This window comes from Plectrocnemia conspersa, unplaced genomic scaffold (genome assembly GCF_051122295.1).
Source record: "Plectrocnemia conspersa isolate PC_06_02 unplaced genomic scaffold, ASM5112229v1 ptg000005l, whole genome shotgun sequence".
NCBI lineage: Eukaryota > Metazoa > Arthropoda > Insecta > Trichoptera > Polycentropodidae > Plectrocnemia > Plectrocnemia conspersa.
This window is the reverse complement of record NW_028277169.1, coordinates 18,554,907-18,581,757: the sequence shown is the minus strand read 5'-3', so window position 1 is coordinate 18,581,757 and position 26,851 is coordinate 18,554,907. Positions and strand designations below refer to the sequence as shown.

The 26,851-nt window shown below is 29.4% G+C and overlaps 2 protein-coding genes and 1 pseudogene across 9 annotated transcripts in view; 2 read left to right on the top strand and 1 right to left on the bottom strand.

Annotated features, from left to right (window-relative positions):
* The window catches only part of rg (A kinase anchor protein rugose), a 529,428-nt gene that overhangs the window by 63,409 nt on the left and 439,168 nt on the right, over positions 1-26,851 (bottom strand). The gene's annotated exons all lie outside the window — the stretch shown is intronic.
* LOC148235009 (protein mab-21 pseudogene) lies at positions 2,957-4,724 on the top strand (annotated as a pseudogene). Its single transcript, XR_015809509.1, has one exon. The product of XR_015809509.1 is annotated as a protein mab-21 pseudogene (transcript).
* Positions 9,172-10,658, top strand: LOC148235008 (protein mab-21). Its single transcript, XM_088186087.1, has one exon. It carries the CDS (start codon positions 9,298-9,300, stop codon positions 10,432-10,434), a length of 1,137 nt encoding a protein of 378 aa, XP_088042213.1. The 5' UTR covers positions 9,172-9,297; the 3' UTR covers positions 10,435-10,658.

The window sequence follows — 26,851 nt, the reverse complement described above, 5'->3', positions numbered from 1 at the left end:
TAATTTTGATTACAGGTGATTTTGATTTCCTACATATTTTGCAATTACAATGCATACTAATGTATTCAATTTGTTTACATCATTTAATCTAATGCTTCCAAATTTTTCGCATTTTTTCTCTATATTTAAAAATAGGTTAAGTTTTTCTTCTGTATGTACGTTAGCGAGTGTTTTAATGAAAGTGGAGTTTATTAGCTATAGAAGTTTAATTTATTTTAATTTGTACTGAATACAGGCTTAAGATTTGTACTATATTTTAAACTACATATTTTTGGATATTTCATGTTTAAAGATATATTTGTATTTTATAAATTTTAACGTTATATTTAAAAAACGATTAAGTATAATATTTACGACTGTAAATGTATCCTAATTAAACATAATTTATTAATAACAGTTCGTTATTTACGTTAAGGGTTTCCATATAGACTAAATAAAACATAATTTACAACGTGACTCAAAGTAAAAGCATTTAAAACTGATTAAAGAGCTATTAAAGAAGAACGCAACCGTATCGAATATTTTACTTTATGTCTCGAAATTCCGAAAGTTACAAAGAAGTTTCATATAAAAATTTAACTTAATTAAAATACTTTCATAAAATTGGTCTGTTAAATTATCAAAGATCAGAAGAAGATTCGACAAAACTCTCATAGATTTATAGTCCAGACATTGATTGAGTATCGCTGTTCTTGTGCGCCATTAGCGGTACCATTTGATCGCTGAAATGCACTTAATGTATGAGATAAAGTGGTTTACTTTAAATATTTTATAAGTTCATACATATTGGTGCGTACTTCCTTACATAACAAAAGTAAAAATATAAATCATTCCTAATTAACAAATTTCCATATAATGATAATGAGTGAACAAAGCGTGAAGGTTTCGCGCACACTGCGAGTTAAAAATGTAATTTAGACAATTAGGAATTAAGTCTAAAAAAGCAATTCACACGTGCACTGTTCATACAAGTATACCAAAATTAAATTGTTACCATAATCATAATAAATACAAGTATAGCCCTAGCGAAAAACGTGTTTCGATAAAATGTAAATGAAATGTTAATAAAAAATATAATCGAATTGCTGAATGGCTTCTTTCTTGTAATATCATGAATAAAACATGTTACAAATTATACTAATAATCGTTTCATTAATCGATTTAATGTTTTCCGTGATATTTTTAGATTAAAAATACTTTATTGTGTACTGTAAATCTTTTAACAAATTTACACGAAATCTGTAGTAAAGTAATCGCGCGATTTTCGTTTTTAATAAATAAATATTTTTATTGAAATTCTTGCAATATCAATTTCGTGAACATACTTGCTAAAAACGAGCAGCGACAGAAACATTTTAATTTTGTGAAATATTCAAACGAATCTAGTGGCATATTTCATATCGAATGCGAGCTCGCGGTGTCGTTAAAATTTCTTTCAAAACGCTTCAGATATGATTTAGAGCACATGATGGTTTTATGTCGTTTATATTTCTGAAATCTGTCGTAATTCATAAAAATATAAACCTGATAATATTTTGAATATTTTTTATTGAAAATATTAGTTTGAGAATTTCTTTCTAATGCAAGCATGTTATGAAAAAGTCTTCACTTATTAAATAAGGAATATTTAACTTATAAAGCAATCGTTGACGATTTGTTTTTATGCTTTATATTAATTTCTCAAATAAAATTCTCATTTAAAAAAGCTTCTTTGTCTCGATTGAACGTAACATTTTAGGATTTAAGAGAACAACGCCTTATATATATACTAATATTGCTAAAGCATAGATGGTGTAAAAATACATTAAATTTAATGTAAGTTTATAATCAATACATAGTAAACGGTAAACAGCGTTCCCACTGCGAAGGCACCGACACGATTTTATTGCTTTTGACGTGAATTTTTGCGCTCTGAGAAGTGAGGTAAACTGTAATTTAGTTTAGTAACCACATACAAATAAAAATTAGTGTTAAAAAGTAAATCGAATTTCTTGAAATTTTCTGAGCCTAATGCAATTACTAAACAAGAGCTGGATGCCTGAATATGAGCATTTTAAGTCTTGGAAACGATGAATGATTTATCATTTCTGATCTTTAATTTTATACGTTCACGTATAAAAAATACAAATAACAATTAGTGTTACATAGTAAATATACATTCTCTCTCAGTGCAAACAAACAGTATAGTTACTCTACTAGTTGCTAAATTATTTGGAATCGTCTGAAACGCCGCTATACAATTTGATTTTATTTGTTTTATCTCTAATGAAAAATTGCTATCCAATAAAATTAAGGCAATAATTTTAACTGGCTGTAGCGTAAAGGCGGAAATGTTTTCGTTTTTCGTCTTTCGTTATTACATAATGACATGCCTTTTAACTTTAAAATATTGCAATATCAAGAAGGAATTGTTTTTGTAATGACATTAATATATCTTAGGGACAATCTCTGGGGTAAATTTTGAATCACATTATTTAGCCATAATCACTTTTAATGTATTATTAATTTTTATCTCACACAATAAAATACGAAAATGTTGTTTATGATACTTTTTATACAATAAATATATTAATAGAGAAAAAGCTTTTATTTATATAATATTTTTAAGTGTGTTTATTTAGATCTTAAAGGCATCAAAGCGTGTATGGTGATTTAAATGTATATTTATACACATTTGCTAGATTTAGATATGTAAAATAAAAATGGATATAAATGTTTTTTATCTAAAGAAATTGTTCTCATAAGCGTTTCAGTAGCGCCTATTTTAATAGATAACTTAAAATATTAGCATTTTAATTATCCTAAGTCTATATAATAGAACCGCGTATACAATTTATATCACCGCATAAAGAGGTGGTAGTGCGAATGAAGGCGGAGTCAAGGCGGAGCCGTTTACGCCGACTCCGCCTCTGCGCCCAATCTTTGCCCGCGCATGCGCATTTGTAACGTCGCGCGCCGCGAACGAGAAACGAGACTTGCCATTTTATCCAGTCAACCGAAAAACCGGTTGTTAGTCACGACCGGGTTACGGCGCTGCCGGCCGAGCGGTTAAAAATTAACCACGCTGTTATGCACAAACCCATCGACGGTGATGGATCGCCCCGGCTACGGTTAGATAAGAGATAAGAGAAGAAGAAAAAATACAATTTTCCATCATGTTGGTGCCGCCGGACATGATGGCCGCCCAGTCCAAGATGCTGTATCAAATAAATAAATACTACGCGGAACGAGTGCAGACCAGGATGGGTCAGATATCCAAAACCATCAGGGAGGTGTGCAAAGTTGTTCAGGACGTGCTGAAAGAAGTAGAAGTCCAAGAGCCTAGATTCATCTCTTCTTTAACGGAATGCAACGGCAAATACGAAGGCCTGGAAGTTATATCGCCTGGAGAATTTGAAGTGGTTTTATACTTGAATCAAATGGGTGTGTTTAATTTCGTCGACGACGGGTCTCTACCGGGTTGTGCAGTGCTCAAATTAAGCGACGGAAGAAAGAGATCTATGTCTTTGTGGGTCGAGTTTATCACAGCTTCGGGTTATCTATCGGCCAGGAAGATTCGATCGAGATTTCAAACGCTAGTGGCTCAAGCTTGCGACAAATGTTCTTATCGAGATTCGGTGAAGATGATCGCCGATACGACCGAAGTCAAATTGAGGATCAGGGAGCGATATATCGTCCAAATCACGCCGGCTTTTAAATGTTCGGGAGTGTGGCCAAGATCGGCAGCTCATTGGCCAATCCCTCACATTCCTTGGCCGCATCCTAACTTAGTCGCCGAAGTCAAAACGGAAGGATTCGATCTTCTATCCAAGGAATGCGTGGCACTTCAAGGTAAACAATCGGCGATGGAAGGAGACGCATGGGTGCTATCGTTCTTAGAAGCCGAAGATCGCCTCTTACAAGGCAGCTGCAGAAGAAGATGTCTTTCGATATTGAAAACATTACGCGACAGACATTTGGATCTACCAGGCAGTCCAGTCACGAGTTATCACATGAAGACGTTACTTTTATACGAATGCGAGAAGCATCCTAGAGAATTGGAATGGGACGAGGCGAGTCTCGGCGATAGGATCAACGGAATATTTTTGCAGTTGATATCCTGTCTTCAATGCAGGCGTTGTCCCCATTACTTTCTGCCTAATTTGGATCTATTCAAAGGAAAGTCTCCGAGTGCTCTGGAAAATGCCGCAAAGCAAGTCTGGCGGCTCACCCGGGAAATGCTTACAAATACACGATCCTTAGAAAAACTATAAATATTCAATGATTATTAAATATTATCATGTACAAATGATAAAATTGTGCTTCTATTAGAATACTATACATATTTTATTGAACGTTATTTTGAATTGATTTGCTGTGATTATTGTATTAAATATGCGTTGTTCCTATATATGTTATGAAAGTATACGATTTTAACCGAATAATATACATTAAATGTGTAGATTTTATACAAATTTATTGCATATGTATAAGATGCGAAACGTGTCAGTCATTCCAAATGCGTATACGATCGTTTATTAAAAATGTAAATAAAGAGCTTTTTTATTATAACGTTAAATAATCTCAATTGTAAATGAGTAAACAGTAATGAAGTGATGATATTCTGGTCATATAATTTATATTATACTTTATATTATGTACGTGATATTATGTATTCATGTGATTGATTTTACTCAATATTATATACACTATTACATTATTAATAAAGAAATGTTTAAATTGGATATTTGTGTTTATTTTACATTTAATGGAGATCAATTGAATTATTAACATTCGGACAAATCGGTAGCGGCGCTTTTGTACTACGTAAATAAAGAAAACGCGGGGCTCGTAATATTCTTGTAAAATTAACATAAACTTCATAAGTAAAGGCCGCTGCTGTTCTTCGACGGTCAATTAATCAAAATTCTTACAACGCTTATACGCTCAAGTGGCTGGTGAAATATAATTTACATAAATAATTGCGTTGAGCAAATACTATAAATAATGTAAGTATTTTTTCAGCATTTAATCAGATATCACATAAAGAGAATCGATTTTAAGATACTAGAAATCAGAGTGTAAGTACATAATATAAAATATAATAAATTAATAATTTAATTGGTTTTAATAATAAATATGTAAACACTTATTTTATACTATTAAAAATATATATCATTAAACCAAAAATTATTGTATGAATAAATCGCCGTGACAAAAAATAAGAACATGACTATGTACGATAATAAAACCATCCCACACACAAGATAATCAGCGTGAAGCAAGACAGTTAGTAAAATGATTTATATTATTGTTATAATTATGTACATTTAAGAAAATTCATGTAAAAATATTATATATAATTTTCTAGTATATAAATTAAATTGATCTAATTATATATTATATTTATATTCATATTAACGATATTTAAAACAGTAAGTATTTGTGTTAAATAATTATTTATGATTAATACTTTCCTCTATATTTTTAACTACTACTATATATTTGATACTAAACCTTGCAGCAAATTAAATGTTATTAATATATGATCAATATTTAATTAACGGTCGGTAAAGCTTCGATTGCGGCTATTAACCCGTCAAAGCGACATAAATATTAAATTCATTATACTATTCAACAGATTACATGTGATTTTTGTATAAATAATTTATTATAAGATTTTTACGGAGCTTAAAATATATACATTCACTATAAAAATACCGAATTTGATCTATTTAATCTAAAAACATTTATTATAAAAAGAGACGTGTTTATAACATCTAAACATTAAAAATACTGATCCAATAAATATAGTTCATATTTTTTCTAAAAAGTTGTATTTGATAAAAAAAATTATAGAAAAAATCTGTTATAAATGCTACAGAAACGGTAATTATTACGCAAACGAAAAATTGCGAAAAATTTGAACATAGGTGATTGATTTATTGTTAAATATATTTTACTATTCTTTCCAAGTGCTTTATATTTTTCTCTATTTTTATGTCAAAAAATGTGTAATTATAGGTAAATAATAATATTTTAAAATTAAAATCATTTAACATTTGTTAAATATACAGACGTGATTTTTTTATATACATATATTGACATACAGTAGGTTCTCGAGTTACGCGGTATCTACTTACGCGGATTCGTAGTTACGCGGTTAAAAATTTCGAAAATTTAAAATTTGTTATAATATCGATGTTGATATAGATTTGCGCGTAAATTTTTGTTTCTGGTTAATAATGCACCGGGACATCCACCGTGTGATCACGAACATATCAAAATAGCATTTTTGCCCCCAAATATGACCTCTATAATACAACCTATGGATCAAGGTCTAATACAAAGCTTTAAAAAATATTACTTAAAGACGACTTTTAGAAATGCCATAAAGGTAACTGAAGGGCAAAACAGTACATCACTCACACAGTTTTTGAAAGAACACAATATTTATGAAGCTGTTAAAAATATTGGTGTTGCCTGGAATGAAATTGCAAAGTCTACCATGAAAAACGTTTGGAAGAAGCTTACTCCTCAATTTTTTGAAGTTGTTGAAGATCCCATGCAGGAAGATAACATAATTAATGATCTTGTTGAAATGACAGACCAATTAAATTTAAATCTAAATGAAAATGATTTCATTGAATTGTTCGAAAGTCATAGAGTGGAATTAAACAATGAAGATTTAATAGAACTTGAAGAATATAGAAACAACGGCGGTGATTCGGAGGAGGAAGTCAAAGAAACAAAAGAATTTGAGTACAAAAAATGAAAGAATGCCTCAATTTGATAGACCAAGGAATGGCTGGTTTAAAAGCACAAGATCCCGACATTGATCGGTTTGAGAAAGCCAATAAAGCAGTTCAGGACGCTATTTCCTGTTATAAAAATATCTATTATGAGAAAAAAGATCTAGTGTACCTTCACTGGATAAGTACGGTTTCTTATTAGATAAAAAAAATCCAACACCTAAAGATATTGAAATGGAATAGTATAGACATTATGACATGATATTTTAATTAATATGTATGTATAAATATTATTTTTATGTTTCTCATTTCATTTTTTTAAAAAAGTTAAGATTATAATGTATGTAGACATTTTACACATAGAATACATTTTTATAATGCTTTTATTTTCATTTTAACCTAATGTATACATACAAGAAGACGGCATTTAGTTCTTTTAAGTATCGTTCGGATGATTGGGGGAATGTATTAATATTTAATACTTATCGGATGAGTATTCCTCTACTTACGCGATTTTCGACTTACTGAATTCTTGCAAAAGTTTATTCTAAAAAAAATCTAATTTTAAAACCCATAATATATTTAAAGCTCAGTATTTTTTTATTGAGTTTACAGAAAAATTAATATTTAGATTTATTTTTTATTAAAATATATTTAAAAATGTAAATGTATGGTAAACTATTATAATACTTTTATACAAGCGGGGTTTTTAATAATTATTAACTAAGAAATAAATATGTATATTTAGTAGCTACCACCTAGTAGTTATGAAATATATATTGTAAAAAAGCATACATGATTATTATATGCAATTTTTTTTTAAATAGTTTTATACAATACGTAAAAAGAAAATTATGCAATTTCTTCATTATATATGATTATTATTAGCTAAATATTATACAATAACTATCAGATTTTTTAAATATTAAATTTTAGCTAATTATACTAGATATTTAGTTTTGTTTTTTAATATTATTAAGCTAATATGTATCTAAGACAATAAGATTAGAGTATTTAAAGAAATAAAAGTAGATAGATATATTTATTTTAAAAGTAAGATTGAATAATTTTATTGCTTCGGTATTAGACAAATATTAAAAATATAAGTTTGAAAATATTTAATTACATAGGTAAAATTCAAAATTAAAGTACGCAGGTAAAAAAAATAACAGGTTTTATGAGATGAATAAAAAGTACATTTGTGCAATCATAAATTAATTCCAATTATACGTTTTTTCAAATTTGATAATTATAAGCTGAAGCTATTAGGTAAATACAATATAACGGATATATTTTCATAAAAATTAAATAAAAAGTAGAATACGTATATAGATATAATATTACTAACTAAAGAATATTGAACAAATGTGTAAATTTATGAAAAAAACTAGAATAATATGTAAGTAAAATTTAAATTGATTTTATAATAAAAAAATCTAGTTATAATCTATTTCACTAAATTTTATTATTATTAGCTGAATTTATTAGTTTAATGCAATAGCTTTTGCTTATTTTATTGAGTAATGGCTAAGAATAGTAAATATTTAGTTTTATTTTTTAATATTATCTAACTTATTTATTTAAGTAAAAAATTACGATTAAAGTAAAATAAATAAAAATGGATCTACTTATTTTAAGAATAAGCTTAAAAAATAATATTGTTTGGGTATTAAAGAAATAATAATCTATGTGCTTTATTAAAAAATAAAGATGTAAATCGATTTAAAATGATTAATAATAGAATACGGTAAAAAAGTGTAAATTTATATAGTCATAGGATAATCCACAGGTATTGTTTTAACTAGTGGAGGAAAAAACACATTTGTGCAATAATACGCAAATTATTCTGCATACTTTTTGATTTTTTCCACTATATTATAATAATCTTTTGATTATTTTATTGGGTTAAACAATAATAGATATTTAGTTTTATTCTTAATTATTACTTTAATATATTTAACTAAAACAATATATGTATACTAGAATAAATAAATATTTTAATTTTAGTAATTTTAATAAAGCACGTGTAAAAAGTATATAGGTGTGGGTTTATATAACAGTGTTTTTAAAATAATCCGCAGAAGTAAAAATTTAGAAGGGTTTATGATTAGAATAATAGAATGTAGAAACGCTTTCGTTTTATACGCTACATAATATAATTACCTAATTTAGATTTTATTCTATAATTAGTTTTAGATTAATTAATATGTAGGTATATATTGCGTAATTTTTTTAGAAAAAATGTTTTATATCATAATTTTCCGACACTTTTTTTGCACAATTAATCAATAGTCCTAGGCGTATTATCAGTAGACATCACAACAAATGTCACGGCATATGTCAACACATACGGTAGGCTCGATAGGCGGGGCCGCCGATCTCAGGGCAGAGCGGCGGGGCGGGGGGAGGAGGGTCGACCGGCGAACCGAGACCTGAGCCAGTTTGTCCTCGTGAGTCGCGGAGTCGGGACGTGGGTCCCGTCAGCTCACCGTACAGTGCCGGTCGTAGTTATGACGAGTCTTTGACAGAAATACACCCGAAGACCCCCGACCTCAAAAGAGACTTGATGAATATCGCAACGGCAGAGTGGCAGTCGGATAGCAAGATGTTGGTGCCGCCGGACATGATGGCAGCCCAATCCAAGCTGGTCTACCAGATGAACAAATACTGCTCGGAGCGAGTGCACAGCAGAAAAGTGCAAATCTCGAAGACCATTCATGAGGTCTGCCGCGTCGTGCAAGACGTCCTCAAAGAAGTCGAACTGCAAGAGCCTAGATTCATATCTTCGCTGACGGATTACAACGGAAGGTTCGACGGTTTAGAAGTCATATCGCCGAACGAGTTCGAGATCATCATTTATTTGAATCAAATGGGCGTGTTAAACTTTGTGGACGACGGTTCTCTACCGGGGTGTGCCGTTTTAAAACTGAGCGACGGAAGAAAGAGATCCATGTCTTTATGGGTCGAGTTCATCACGGCGTCCGGTTATCTATCGGCGAGAAAAATTCGATCGAGGTTTCAGACGTTAGTGGCGCAAGCTTGCGATAAATGCTCTTATAGAGACTGCGTTAAAATGATAGCCGAAACTACAGAAGTCAAGTTGAGGATTAGAGAGAGATATGTGGTTCAAATCACGCCGGCTTTTAAATGTGCCGGATTATGGCCGAGGTCTGCAGCCCACTGGCCGGCGCCTGCTGCTCCTTGGCCGCATCCTACGATCGTAGCAGAAGTCAAAACGGAAGGATTCGATCTATTGTCCAAAGAATGCATAGCGCTCCAAGGCAAAAATTCTGCAATGGAAGGAGACGCGTGGGCGCTCAACTTTTTCGAAGCGGAAAATCGTTTATTGCAAGGCGGATGTAGGCGGAAGTGCCTAAGCATACTCAAGACCATAAGAGACAGACACCTAGATTTACCGGGAAATCCAGTCACGTGCTACCACATGAAAACCCTATTACTATACGAGTGCGAGAAGCATCCGAGGGAGCCCGAATGGGACGAAGGCGCCATCGGCGACAGGATCAACGGAATCTTCCTGCAGCTCATATCCTGTCTTCAATGCAGGCGGTGTCCTCACTACTTCCTGCCTAATTTGGATCTCTTCAAAGGAAAATCTCCGAGCGCCCTGGAAAACGCGGCCAAGCAAGTGTGGCGCTTGACGAGGGAAATGTTAACAAATTCGCGCTCGTTCGAAAAGCTGTGATAAAGTTCGTGTGATAAATTCGAAAGACGGACAATCAAGTTAAATTATTTAAACGTTAGAATAAATTATTGTTCCGCACAAGTGTAAAATATGTGTGCATACTAAATGTCTACTGTCCGGACGATTGTTCGAATGTATGTATGTATGTAAATATTTTTAATGTATACTAATTTGAAGAAAAAACATGTGGCAATATATTATACGCATATATGTTAATACGAAAATGATCTTTTTCTAAACTGTTCAATACCTAACCGCGAATATTACAAAAATACACCATATAGTTTAATAAGTATTACTAAATATATTGCAAGCGACGGTAAGCGATATTATTATAATATAAACACAAATACAACAATTTGAAAGTGATTCCTATTAATATATATTTTTTAATTGTATCCGAATTGTAAATACACTATTTTTTATTTATTATGACGAAAATAAAAATTCATTAAATTATTAATACGCTTTTCATTGTAGTTTTTCCGAATTATAAATATTATTTTAAACAAATTATATTCAGATTTTGATAATTAAATATTATTATGAGATTCGTTGAGGTGGTTCTATTAAGATAATATATACCTAAAAATTAAATTGAACTTAACCATAAATATGCAGGACTTCACGATATAAAATATATAATTAAAATATTCACAGAGATGATAAATTAAATAATTATTTCTTCCGTCGGATTAAATTATTAACCCTTCATGCGCCAATCGCATTCTTTCGGGTCTAATTTCGATTATTCGGTACACCGATCGTATATTACAGGTACACACGAATGGTCACTTAGCAGAGCGGCGCCGGTCATTTCTTTGAGCGTTTCGTCGGGAACCGAATCTATATTCAGCGGGTAGCCGCCGTAATATATTGCTAATGCATGCTGTGTTCATAAATTCATAATGTCGACCGATTATAATATACGTGCCTCTCGGGAGTGGCTAAGTATACTGTATAACTCATGAGCATTTCGCGCTAATGATCCGATAATGAATAGAATTTGTCTTTGGAATTGATATAAAATACGCATTCGACGAGAAAACCGGTCTCTGTTGTAACGTAAATATGCGTGCATATTAACAGTATTTTAACGTATTAATTAAATAGCACCAGAAAGCAATGCGTGTATTGGATGTAATGTGATTAGCTAGAAACGTGAATGCCTTTTCTGCTCAGAAGGATGAATAGTTTCCCGCTGTTTTAATCAAATTAAATATGAAAATAACGAATCAGGTTATTTCACAGTTATATAATAACTAGTAGCGTATATATGATTAGTGAAAATTTAAGAAAATATGATCTTAATGCAATTGATTTAATATATATAATTACTCTATCCATATACATATATAATATGCAGTTGATATTCATCAAACTATTTAACATAAAGAACATCTTGAAATAGTATAACACATTTTTATTAATCGCTTTAACCCTTTAGCGCGCAAATTAATTATTTTGGAATTAAGGGTTAAAAAATTACTTTTTAGAACTTTTATTATAGATAAAAAGTAATTTTAATAAAAAAAATTTAAAAAAAGAATTTTTTTTTTGGAAATTTCGAAAATTTTGTCGGTTGATATATCGACCTTTGACCACTTAGGGTGATATTTTAAAAATATGTTTATTATATAATGAACGATCAAATATTGGCACACAAATATAATTTATTGTTTGAAATATATTACATATACACATATAAAGAAATATTGTTAAAAAATAATTCTTTTAGAGTTTTGTAATGTTTTATTTTGATTTTTGATTTTATCGTGTTTTGGCCTATAGCAACAACTTAATTTCATATGGTCGATATATCAACGAAAGAGCTTCCTCGATGACATATTGTGATGCTAAGGAAGATTTTATTATGAATAGGTATTGAATTATAGACCGTTATGTCGTCGGTCGATATATCGACCGTTTTCGCCCTTTGCGCGCTAAAGGGTTAAAGTTTTCTATTCTTATACGTAATGATAATAATATAAATTTAATTAATTGATTTATCCCACTATTATGTACTGTATAATACTAATTTTTAATACAAATTGGACAGTCTGTTCACAAAATAATCACTATAATACAGAGAGAAAAAACTAAATTTTAAATACATATATAATGAGACAAGAATGGAATTTAAAGGTAGCTATCAATTTATTTAACTAAAAATAATTTAATCATGCTGCATAATACAATAAACTATTGCATACTAATTGTAACTATATAATTAGTAATGTATCTGAATTGAAGATTTGTTTTAATCGAGTATTAATTAAATAAACATCAAAATCGTCAGTGAAATAATAAGTATGTAATAAACTACTTTAAATTTGACAATATCTCATATTTTTTTATATATAATATATTCGTTCTTAAATATGTAAATATATATGTTAAATTTAATTTAAATTTTTCATATAGGAAAAACAATTATATTTTAAATGTAATGTATATTAAAAATACTTTTATTAGTGTAAATCTTCCTTTGCAACATAGCAGGCATTAGCCCAATGCGTTACAATGGGGTAAATACAGCAACTACTTATCAGTGACATTTATATTCATCATTATTAAATAAGTGCCACGACATAACTCGATTTATTTTATTTATTCATTCGTGAGATTCATAAAATCTATTAAAACCTAGTTTGTGATGATCGACTAGAATTAAAATTATATATTGTAATAATGACTAAATGGATATTTTATTTTGGTAACCAGATTATTGCGCATAATAAAATTCCACGTAGCGAAAATTCTGAACATGGTGATTTATATTTTTCTTTATTTTCTTGGTAAAAATTTGTATAATTATAGAAAATGTAAGTGTATCATATCAATGTAAATTGCTAATATAATTGTAAAATATTTTTAAATTTTAATCATATTAATATCTGTTATATATACATACATTATTTTTATTATAATATATATTGAGCATCTATGATCAGAATTTTTGCTGTGCGCAATAATCGCCGAACTTCTATTTTACGTACTTTCCGTTAATTATTCAATCTGTATATTACTAATTATTAATAAAAATATGCCAATGCATTTTAAAAAAATCGCAAATATGTACTAATAAATCTGTGCTGCACAAAGCATATAAAGATTACTTTAAAATCTATAATAAATCTGAATACTAGATTTGTTTCAGTTAAGTAATAATATAATAAACATCCAGATCCAAGTGAAACATTTGGAAGTTAGTGGCGGGTTAAATATAAAATATGTATTTTATTATTATCTGTACATAGATATGTATCCAATATATAGTTAGATCTATATATGTTTTTAAGTAGATCGTAAATATTCATAATTAGGTTAATACTATTTTGATACAAATTTGCATTAATGGTACTTGTTTATGCAAATACTTGTTTATTTCCAAATTTTGGTTGATTAGTGGTACGATAATAATTTATAATAAAACGCAAATCAATGGGGTAAAAAAAAAGCTAATAATAAATATTTGATTCATGTTGCTCAACACGCATGTTGATTAATTTGGATGTAACTGTAATAACTGCAATTAAAGTAATAATATTTTTCAAATGAGCAATAATATAATAAACACACAAATTCAAGTGGAACATTAAAAAGTTAGTCGCGAGTGAAATAATACATATTTTATTAAATATGCACATATATGTTAGGTATTTATTAAATATTTCATTTTATATTGATGTTAAAACTATACATAAAAATATATACATTAATATTCTTTAACAAATTATTTAGTAATAAAAATAGAAAAAAGAATATTAAAATTTAAGACACGTTCGTTCGCCATGAAATGCACGCGTGACTGTATTATTCGAGTCATTTCTGTATTTATTCATGCATGCAAATTGATTTCACATTATTTCAAATTACTCGGCATCCGATTTCAGATGCAAATATTATCAGAAAAATATACTATAAAGTGAACTATTCGTTTTTTTCTCTTGATTCGAATATTTGTATAGATATTAAAATAGTATTTGTTGTGATTATTAATGAAATATAACATAAAATTAAATACATAAAGTATTTTTTTGAGGAAACTTCTGGATTCTGATTGTGACGTGAAATAGATTACTTTTATTAAGTAATTCATAAACTTATTGCAAATACCAAAAATGCCTCTTGTCTATATAAAGTGTAAAAAGATTTTAGATATTTTATTAATTTCTAAAAACTATTGTAGAGACACTCAAGACAATGTTAAGGAGCAATTAAACACACACAACGATATGTGTATTGATATTTAATTATATGTATTATTAAAATAACAATAAAAGTGGTGCAGTTTATGATAAACTAGCTTGTTTATGTATTTAGAAATTTTGATGTAATTTATTTTAATTATTTAAAATTATTTTTTGAAAATTATATAAATGTACGAATATTTGTGGTTTTACTATTCGTTATTCTATATCTGAAATATTTTATTTTGATCATCATTTTGAACATCTTAAGCTACTTAGTTAGATTTATTAATTATATAATAAACACTAAAATTCGGGGAAAGCACTCTGATGTTAGTCGAAAGTAAAATAATAAATATTTTATTAATGGTTTTAAAGTTGAATAATCTATATGTAAAATTTTACTACTTGTTTTTAAAATACATGTGTATTTAGTAAGAATTTATATTATATTACTGTAATTGACTTATTTGATTTTACAACAAGTACGATACTAGCTACTTTATAATATAAATTATTTTTTCTATTAATTATTGGATTGACACATAGTTTTAAAATTGCATATTAATTTTGAAAGTGCTAAATAAAAAATATCAATAAATGTTTATATGGGTAAATAGTTTTTTCCACGGATTTAGAATGATCTTTTAAAATAAAACATTAGAGTCAAAATATAATTCTTAGTAAATCGCAACAGCAACTGTAAATTACAAGGGGTTAAACGTTTAATATCTTTAGAGAGAGAAATAGATCATTCATCTATCGTTTGTTATAATTAATTATCGTTTTTTATGCTACAGCGGCATCGAATAAAGCAAATGGCGTTATAATCAAACAAAGGGGACCGATTCGAAATATTTATTAGACCAAGTCCAGAATTTGAATAAATTCTCGAGTCTGACGCCATGACAGCTTAAAGACAACATAAACAACGCCATCGCGCGCGCAGGGTTTCTCAAACACAATAAAAAAAAATCTCATTACAAGATTGATCGCAGTAATTCCCTTAATTGAATTTCCTATCGATGATGTATGGCGTTTGTTTAAGGCATTACCCGTCGGCGTTTTTTAGTGTGGCAAAAAAATGGCGATAGAGTTGAAGGCGCGCGGCCCCAGCGTTGAGAGCCGCTGCCAGTGATTGATAAAGAGTATCGAAAGAGTTCATTAATCGAGTGGGTCCAGTGCCCAGAGCAGCCGCTCCGATCAAAGGACGCAAGTACAAACATAGCCGCCATCGCTCGCTCCGTGATAGATGTTCTGTCCGGATAGAAGGTATGGGTTCGATTGTGGGTAAAAGCCGACAACGCGTGTGCCACACGAGATATACGTACATATAGACGACTATAGATAGTGTTTGTATACACAGCAAAAATATTGCTAAAAAATAAAATCAGAAAAAAATTTGATCCTTCAGTTCATAACCACTCGGTTTGGTAGTGAGATATAGATATTTTTTTAATGTATATATATCAGTGATATAAGTCAATGACTAATACCTGAAAGACATGGGTTTGAATCGCATATGTATTTAAGTTTTTTAAATTATTATCGTTACTAGAAAATCGGATTTAATGATTATGATATAATACAATTTTCGAATGATGGTCACATTATATCAGATTATGTTTACCTAGATATTCCTAATCTTACGGAGGAATATCGCTATAAAGAACTAAAACAAAATTGAGCTACATCGTACAAACTGACATATATTGATTGTAATTTGTGAAAATCATAAGTAAAATATGTCACTTTTCTAATAAATAAATAAATATAGCTGTATTTGTTTCTTATTAGTAATTTTTCGAGCATTTTCATAAATTTTTTTGTTGAAAATTATATTTATATGAAAATTTTAATTCGCTGCATTTTTTATACCACCGCATAAGAAAGGGTTGATTCGTGCCAGACGCTCGAAAATTTGCATGCTTTTTTAAAAGCTTTTATTAGAGGCTGGAAGTATTTGAATGGCAAAAAAATTTCGCAACTACTCTAATCAGACTTTAGTTTAGTAATATAAAAACTACGATATTAATCAGATAAAAATGCTCGTAAGTATCGGCAGATTGCAAAAATGTATGAAGGCTTTCCACTGAAACGCCGTAATATTTCCACACCGTAATATTTGCCTGTTGGCAAGTCTCATTTTTTCAATAATCAACAAATAAGTTTTTATCTATTTTGTTCAAATTATGAAAAATGTAGAGTAGCAGCAGCCGTCATTGGTAATTTTCTCTAAACTTCGGTAATTAATACAAAAGCCTTTGTAACTTTAATGCGTTATTTTAAATTTTATTTACTATGGATACTATAAATTAAATGCCTAAAAATTGGCATCAAATTAATTCAACAACAAGCAAAGATATTTCACATACATAAAGGTATTTAAAATAATATACTGTTTTATTAAAATCAGTATTAAATATATTTTTTATTTATCAAAATTTATCAGGAATTCTCAAGAAAATCGTGAAGTGAAAATGAGACGTTTTCTTATCAACATGATGCATAAGCGTTTGTTTACTATTATTCATTCAATGTCACACAATGCAAGAAAATTGTATATTTAACGTGTTATCTATTTTAGTTTAAATCGAGGGATTGATTTAATCGAATATAAAATATCGAAGGGATTCTTAAAAAGCAAATTAGAGTTATTCTATTCTTTTCAGCATTTATAAGTACCAAGCTTCTTAAATAGACGACCATGCGTGATGTGTATCGTCGTGCAACGACAAATAATATTTTTTCCGTAATAATATTAAATAACTTTCGTTTAATTATTATCATTTGACAGAATATATATATATTGTTATAAATTCGCTACTTGTGACATTGCGTTATAAAATTGTCAAGTTAAGTTTTGTTAAAATGAGCAACTGTTTTGGTGTATTGGGAATTGAATATCACAATAAATTAATGGAATTTTAGAAAAAAAATCTATATAAAGCGTACAACAACGCTAAATGTAAAAAGTAGATAAAGAATTCATTAAAAAAAATTTGACAAACTCTGACGAATTTTGCTCTTTTTGACATTTTATAGAATAAGTGCACTATTATATAAACAACAGATATCAAGTGCCAGCTTTACACAAATTAAATCAATCACAATTTTGATTACCGTGTTTTTGATATAAAATCCTAAATTATTAAAAATACCACTCTAAAACTCTTATCTGTGCGAATAATAAAAAAAATGTCCCATAAATCTCCTGATGATGCTAAAATACATTTTTGGCGAAATATAGAGAAAATTCCAAAGGACATGAACGCGAATTTAAATCACGTAAATATAAAAAAATGCTTGATTGCTTTTTATATATAACGTAAAAGCTTTACTAAATTTAAAAATAAATAAATGGAATAAATAAAGGGACTTTAAAAGTATCATCTTAAACCACCAATATATCAGGGAAGAAACAAATTGTGCTCAAGAGCTTAAAGCAGCAGATTACTCATACAAAATCCTTTCAGCATTCACTCAACTTCAATACGATCGTGACGCCGATGCAAATGATCTCATTGCAGCTTTTATAATTTAGAGTGTGTTGAACTTCATTTTGGTTTTCAAAGACTGCAACAGTATACTACGCTTCCAGCATTCGAATAGAGTACAAGCTCAAACGCGTTCTGAATCGTTATTTCATCGAAAGATATTCCGATTGAGAGGTTGCATCTCCGGCACGGGGTGGCATTCCTATTCGTACTCCTCGGGAGTCACACGAGCGTTCGGAATAGACACAAAAGGCGGCATAAAGCGTGCCAGAACTAAACGGAACATTAATATGAGCGCCGAATCGCGCATGAGGTGCGTGCGAAGATGTGTTTTGAGATTTTTTGGACGTGGTTGTCAAAACACGAGTAGGTTTAGTAATACTCGGCTGTAAGTGGAGAGCTCGTAAGAAACGAGATTTGTCGCTAATTTCGACGAATGTTTAACGATAGACGTAAAATGAAGCGGCTGAACTAATGAAAACATTGTGATTTTTTCACAGGTCTTAAGAATTTGCTTACATCGTAGGAGTTTCCTCATTGCATTATACGTTGAAGCAAGTATATATTATAATATTATAATCATAGATATATTATATATTAGAGTACGAGAGCCATATGATTTAAATTTCGGTTTGGATTTTAATATCATACGAATAATTTGTACTAGTACAAAAGACAATTTTGCCTCAAATATAATTTTTATAAATAACTTAAAAATTACGTTTAATATCAAATAAACTTATACTCTTTAAATAAATAAGTTGCCGCAAGTAACGCAATACACGAATAAAAAATATTGTGTATATTTTATGCGTGTTCTCTATTTCATAATTAATTGCATTAATCATAATAACTTCATCCTGAGATGTATTAATTATTTTATGAATATGTTATCATAATAATGTACATATTTTTTTCATCAATATCAAAGCGAAATACGCATAAATAGCACCTGGTCGTAAATAATGAATGAATTTACTCACTTCGACTTTAACATATAATCATAACTGAACTTTTTGTCACTGAAAAAGTGCAAATTTAATCGTGTGGAAATTATCGCACGTCATAAATAAACATACGTTATGCAATCGTTAATTTATCACAAAAAAATCGCATTTCATATAATTTGCTACAAGAATCGCATTCGAATAATGCTCACGTTAATGAAATATACGAACCAATTAAGCACACGTGAATTGAGTAAGTAAGAAGCGTAGGTTAATTTACAATGACTCGGTTCGTTAGTATACATAAATGCGAGGGCAATTAAGAAAAAAGTTTTTTAGCCATAATGAAGAGCTTTAAAAAAGTGTGAGAAAATATTATTGCCTATGTATTTTTACGCAAGTTGTACTTTTAGGAATATTCTGAATTCGGCCATTGTTTTAACTGAAATAGGTACAAAGGAGAGTGATAAATAAAATAAAAAAAATAAAATGAAGTTATGGGTGGATAAAGCCGAGGAAATACGACAGAGGGGAGTTGATATACGGGTAACGTCACGAGAACGGACAACTCTCGTGTTTCAAGTGATACAGGATAGTTCTCGGTTATATATGCAATATGTTTGTGTATTATACTCTTGTGTATACATAATGCACCTTGTAATAAAATATTTATAGGTGTTCGCCGTTAAAAAGGACGTTTCTGCATATCAACACTAAATTATTAATAGTGCCAAATAAAAAACGGGGGTCATATTTTTAAAGTTTTTTGATAAAATATATCAAATTAAAAAATAAATTAAAATATAAGCATGTTATAAAATTAAATTAGTGGATTTTATTAATGCAAACATGTGTATATATATTTAACGATAAACGTACACATTTGCGGTTCTGTACTCTCATAAAATGCGTAAAATATGCATACGTTTAAAAGCCTTTCATTTAAACATTTATAACGGAAAACCCAAGTTTGAAAAGCAAAAGTTAATTTTCCTATTCATTAGGGTTTTTTATTTGTTTTTTATTTATATATTAAATAAAAACAGTGAGATAGGTAAGAGACATACTAATTTATTTGTCAGTAAAAGATGCGAGAGTTCAAATCCTTTAAATGACCATTTGCTTGTAACGTTTTAATAACATTCAATATTTTTGGGGATTTATTATTAGTACTATTAATATATTGAAAATAATATCTGTTGATTTTTAAAAGGGTAAAATGCTATTTATTTATTATTTGTATAATATATACCTTGCACAAATTTGATAGTATGATATATTTATATATTTATTATATAGCTTATAAAATTAAAAAATGTCGTTTAGAGATATTCGGCAATTGCAAATTAGTCTGTATTTTATAGGTTTTACCAAATTAATAAGTTGAGATGTAATGGTAAAATATTTTATGTAGACTTTTGAAAAGAAAACTACATCTTATTCTAAAGCAGTTCGAAAATTCTGCAATATCTTAAATTTAAATGACCATATAATATATTATTACATTAGAAATATATATATTTCTATGAATATATTTTTTCTTATTTAATTTTTCAATATAATATTAAAATACATTATGTTTTTTTCTTCTTAAAAAAGCAGAAAAACCAACAGAGAAAAATGTTAATGGAAAGAATATGTTAACCATGGTTTAAATTAATCTTGTTATAATTTATATATTTAGCTTCGATAAATAAATAAATGTTTTCTTTAGGTGTTTTAAATTTTTTTTCAACAAAAGTAAACTTTCATGTGTATTAAGAAAAAAAGTTTAAAATGCAGATAATTTTGTTAAAATAAAAAATAAATTTATATATCCAAATTTATAAGTTAGGATTTTATTTAAATATAAAATTTAATATTTATATTTACCACTAGCTAAAATTAAAAACGACTATTATATTATGCATTATTATTTGTGGTGTAATAATAATGTGAAATTATATTAACAGATATTTGCCAAGCGATTTCAAACCATGTATATATCTTGAAAGTAGTAAAAAATAAAACGCTGATGAAAAACAGGAATAGATAGTCCCCATATTACTTTTTCGAGCTTTAATAAATTTTCTGTATTTTTTTGAGCCGTAATTAATTTAAATGACTCATTATGCTAAGAATCAATACAGTGGAGCCGGCTTCTAGTATGCTTCGGATTAGAGCATCATAAAGAGTGCGCAATATTGAAGCATTCTTATAGTAGCGTGCATTTCTTAAGATAAAACCGAGTATCTAATTCGATTTGCTGTGAGTTTATGGCTAAATTTCCAGCGCTTCTTAAGCAACACACTAAGAAGGAAGGCCTGTCTAGAATATATCCACGCGAGATGGTAGGAGTATTCCACCGGGCCTTGAAAATGAAATTGTGTGACATTTTATGAAACTGAAAGACAATCGGTTATTGATAGCTCACTTCGATAAATAATTGAGATCCTCCTGTAGGTTGAGAGAATCCGAAACCCTCTCAAGAAAAATTTTATCCACATATAATTAAAAAAGTAAGTGAGTCATTGCCGTTTCTATGTCATTAATGAACAAATAGACATATAAATAATACATCTACTCCAGTAAATGTATTATTTCGTTCTAAAATGAGTTTTCATACACAATGAAATTATATACACCGCTTAAGTAATTTGAGAATAACTTCGCGAGACTTTATTAAACGGTTTTTTAAAATCTATGTGTATGATTTTATGATATAAAAATCTAAAAAACCGACAGAAAATGTCACTTCGTATCGATTAATTCCAAGCAATTTAAGAAATTATTTCTTAGGCATCTTACACCAATACACGGCTTTCAGAAAGTTCACTCAACCATAGAGCAAGTTCATCGCATCATAAGCGTTATTGATAAAAGATTTTAAGTCATAAATATATACTCTATTATATTAAAGTCTTTTAAAAGGTGTGGCACACAGAATTCAAAATAAGAAAACTTCATCATAACGTGTAAAAAATAATCGTAACTTTATTACAGTTTTAAAAATTGTCTTTAAAATAAAGACTCTCGAAGATGAACGCTTATATATCAGATAGAAATAAGGTTTAAAAATCTATTATTAAAGAGGGAAAATTTAATTTATTTGATGCTTCACCAGATAGACAAAGTCCATCTGCAAAATTGAATCAGTATCGAGCGTCCAGAGGGCCAAAGAAAATACTATCATCTGTTTATAACCTGATTAGTATCGAGTTATTCCTCTCGGCGCCGTTGTCTCCCTGGCAAATTACATTAAGTCGGGATAGGGGAGCGACTTAATTCAGATTAACGGCGTCGGCGCACCAAATTGCTTCTGCGTCCTGTGGCGAAAAACGCACAAGGGTAAACAAGCGCAGACGCACTAGAGCTAACTCTGATTTTCCTTCCTCTTTCCGGTGTTTTCATCCATGAAAAAATACATTCACTATAAAATAATGCATTCGTCACTCAAATTTAATACGCAACCAAACCATCATCAATAAGCACCACGAAATTTCTAACTGGGCAATAAATACGCGTCACGATAGCGCTTAAAACAAAAGGGTTGAGCCGTGATATGGCTTTCAGCCCGGGCCAGACGCTAAATCCATTATTCATCGATCGATATATCATTATTCCAATAAACAACAAACACTGTAATATATCAAACGCTTAGGGCAGACGTAAATAATTCAATGATCGCGGCCATTGCGATCCGAATGAAAACGGTATCTATGCGCCCGTGCATACTTGGAATGTTTTCGTAGGTTTTAATTATAATTGTATTTTAATATTAAATGATAATTCGATGTAGACGAGCGTATGTTAATATAATAATTCAACATTATGTTTGAGATGATTTAATAGGAGGTATCAAATAACGTGTGGTATCAATCATGCCTTATCGGATACGAAGAAAGCTATAAAAGAATGAGAGTATGAGACAGAGACACATCGAAATAAAATATGCTCTTGACACTAAAATGTAAATAATAATACAAAATATTAAATTAGACATTCCAGTCGCATTCGAAAAAGCTAAATGACGCAAAATATGCAGGAGGTTTGAGATTAAAATAAAAACACAGTGTACAGGGTGTACAGAAAGTATTAGAGGAATATTATGTTAATTGGTTTGGGGTAGCGAAGACAGAACCCGCGGGAGGCAGGCGCCGCCAAGCGCGCAGCACGCGATGCCGCGTTTGCCATTTGAATATTGAAACGACCCGCGTGGGCAGGAGTCGTAAACATTTTTTATGATGGTACATTTCATTATGAAAAAGTAGAGCCTCGCTTTTTTCCACTTCAGAAAATTATATAGTAGCTGATTTATTTGTAAACTGTATCGTCAGTTGATTTTTTAATAAAGTCTAAATATTTTATTTATTTTTGAAATTTAAAAATATTTTAAATTATGTTAAGACTCATACACAATAATCTAAAATAAATTATTTTTTGTAGTGACTGCGCATAAAATTACAGAATACTCTTTTTGTAAGACTTAAGCGCCTTCACTTTGAATAGGTAAAAATTGTTCATATTTTAAATTTAAATACAAGTTAATAGTATATTAGCGATTTGTAGTCTAGAAAGGTTAATAAAATTTACAATGATCAAATAAAATTTATAGTAGCACTAATATGTATTTATTGTAAATCTTATGTTGTAGCGTGACACGCGTTTGTTCAATGCGTTACAACGGGGTAAATACAATCAACACCTATATGTAAGTAGTGAGACATCTGTAAATTATCGATATATATTTTATTAATTATCATCTATTATAATATATGTCACCATGCATGACCAAATCTGATTTTATTTGAATTATTAATCAGCATAGTCATCCGTGAGATAATAAAAATGTAAGAAAATCTAACCTGTGTTGATCGATTGGTATTATATATAAATAATAATCACTAATTTTGATCTTAAAAACATGATAGATAGTGAAAAACATTAGGGTTTATATGGGATTCGAATATTTTTCAGACACTAGTCACAGACATTACTACTACTATATCCAGCTTTCATTATTTAGTAAGAACATAGTTTCGACCTTTTAACCATGAGCGTAAATCCTGGATAATAACTAATATGTTAAATCGTCGTGTCCATGGTGTAGCAAAGACTTTATCAATATCAAACTTCAATAATCATGTGCTTCTTTTTTAATTTAAAATAAGCAAGTTAACCTGTTTGGTGAATGAGCGAAATCCAAATTATCTCTTTATATTCTTTAAACGCAATTAGATTATTGTATAAACCAGCTTCCAATACTTCAAAAACAACAAGAAAAGCGTCTGAATATGATTTTATCACTAAGAACATTTATATTTAACTATCATGAAATTAACCAACGGAAAATAGCTGAAGAGATTAGGATACAAAAGCCTAGAAATATGAGAAAAAACGTGACTTCACGTTACAGACATCTCAAAAATATTTTTAAGCTTCAAATTATCACTCCAAGATAAACAGTTTATAATGCCTCATTAAATTGGCTTCAAAAACACTATTATTGATAAAACTTTTACAAAATATTTATGCTCAACAATATTCCTGCACGTCTCTCAATCCGTCAGTAAACTGTGACATAGTTTGTTGTTTAAGTCTTGTATATCACAAAAAATCACAGATAATATATTCAAGCAGAAAGATATATTTACATATCTAAGAAAGATGTGAGCTGCAAAGCTTATTTACACAATGTCAGTGGAATAATTATTAAAAGCTTAAATCACCACAACCACTGATAATTAATTTATATCCATTTTTATATTCAAAAGAAATATATAAAAAGATAGTGGACTGTGACATGTGCGTACGTATATATACATGTATAAATACAATTAAACAGAAAAAATATATGTTTGTCTGTTTGTCACAAAAACTCTTCCCAAACGGTGAACAGAAGTGACGTGACATTTGCACATGTCATTTTGGCTGCCATTTTTACTTTTATTTGTTAACCCATTGATCACAGATAATACTTATATATGTCATAAAGAAAATCGTCAGTATGAATTGGGCACGTAAATATGTCATCAACTTTAGAGCCCTGTAATATATATTTTTTGTATATTTAAAGGTGTTGAAATAATATTTAAATAACTTATGGCATAAATAGGTGCTCCCTCACATACCGGCCGCGAGCAAAGGGTTAAGAACGATTACATGCTTCTGCAATATGTGCACATGAAACCGCTGAAGAAGCTAAACAGCGACATGCTGAAGACCGATTATGTGCTACTGCAATACATACAATAAAATAAGAATAAAATTAATTATAATGAATAAAGAATGAGTTTAAATCTATCTCGGGCCAAGTATAAATTATCTTATATTACAATATACACTTCAGAATTGCTTATCTCAAGTGCTTTTAAGAAAGTCGATAAGTGGATCAAGTGAATTAGACTAAATCTTAGTATATAATCTACCAGTAACGATCAACCGAGAAGTACTTTGGCATGACCTTGAAGTAAATTTCTTATAACAACAATTTAATTCCATTGCTATATAATACTAGAAAGATTACGTGAGAACATATTAATTAGGCATTTTGGTTCCTCGAGGTTTTTCAAGTCTCGAGAAATTTTGATAGATAAAAAAATATATGAAATATATATTATAAAATAATTGTAATATTGCAGTATATTATTGTATATATATATTTATATTTATATTATTGATGAACTGGATGATCTTTGAAGAAAATAAAAGGGTGATGATTTGTTATAATGGACGCGATTAATCAAAGGACCAAAACGGAGAAATTACGGGCTCCCTTAATTATACCCAAATCGTTGAGAAAATTGTGAGTAACAACAGCTGTTGCTATTTTACACTTTTCATACTTCGAACAAGACAAAGATAAAAGAAACACTTATTGAAAAAACAAGATTAAGGTTCGCCGACAGGCAAATATTATTGCGTGGAAAGCCCCATACATTTTTTAATCTATCGAATCCTACGCGCAACAGTTTCATCTTATTTGTTTAAGTAGTTCTTAGATAATCAAAGCAAAGATAAGGCTGATTAGGGTAGTTGAGAAAATCCATCTATTTATTTTTACACATATGGAATGGACCCACCCTTTTTGATGCACAATTAAAAAAATGCAGCCGCTATGAAACATTTAAAAAAGTTTGTACAAATTTATTTTTTAACAAAAAAAAGGATATGAAAATTTTCGAGAAATTATTTTCTTGACTTAATATACTACATACAATTAATCCATGTAAATTTCGATCAAAATATACGCTAAGGCTACTAATAAATTATATATTTATTGTAAATATTCCGTTGCAACATGACAGGCATTAACCGAATGTGTTACAGCGGGGTAAAATCAATTAATAACTAATTATTAGGTAGTGAGGCATTAGACTGAATATAAAGTAATACATTTTTCAATATATGTTACTATACACAGCCTAGTTCGATTTTTTATTTTAATTATTTAATTAGTTAATCACGATATTCATTTATCAGATCAGGAAAATCTAGGAAAACCAAATCAGTGATGATCGATCAGAATTATTTAAAAATCACTAATCTGATATAAATTAAAAACAGTAGTATAGGATTCGAATCGAGCTCTTTCAGGTATTAGAAAGCGACTTATATCGTCTAACGTGCTGGTAAAATATAAAATAAACGTATTATTATTAATACGATTTTAAATAAACCCAATTAAAAAAAAAATATTATTTAGAAGGTCAGAAATAGTAATGAGCTGAGAAGAGTTGTTACTTTTGAAATGTAGTATCCCATTGAACTGCATAAAGGACTAATCTAAATATTTTTGGGA

Excerpts from the sequence above, each read along its gene's own strand:
- LOC148235008 (XM_088186087.1), top strand. The coding sequence starts at position 9,298 with ATGAATATCGCAACGGCAGAGTGGCAGTCGGATAGCAAGATGTTGGTG.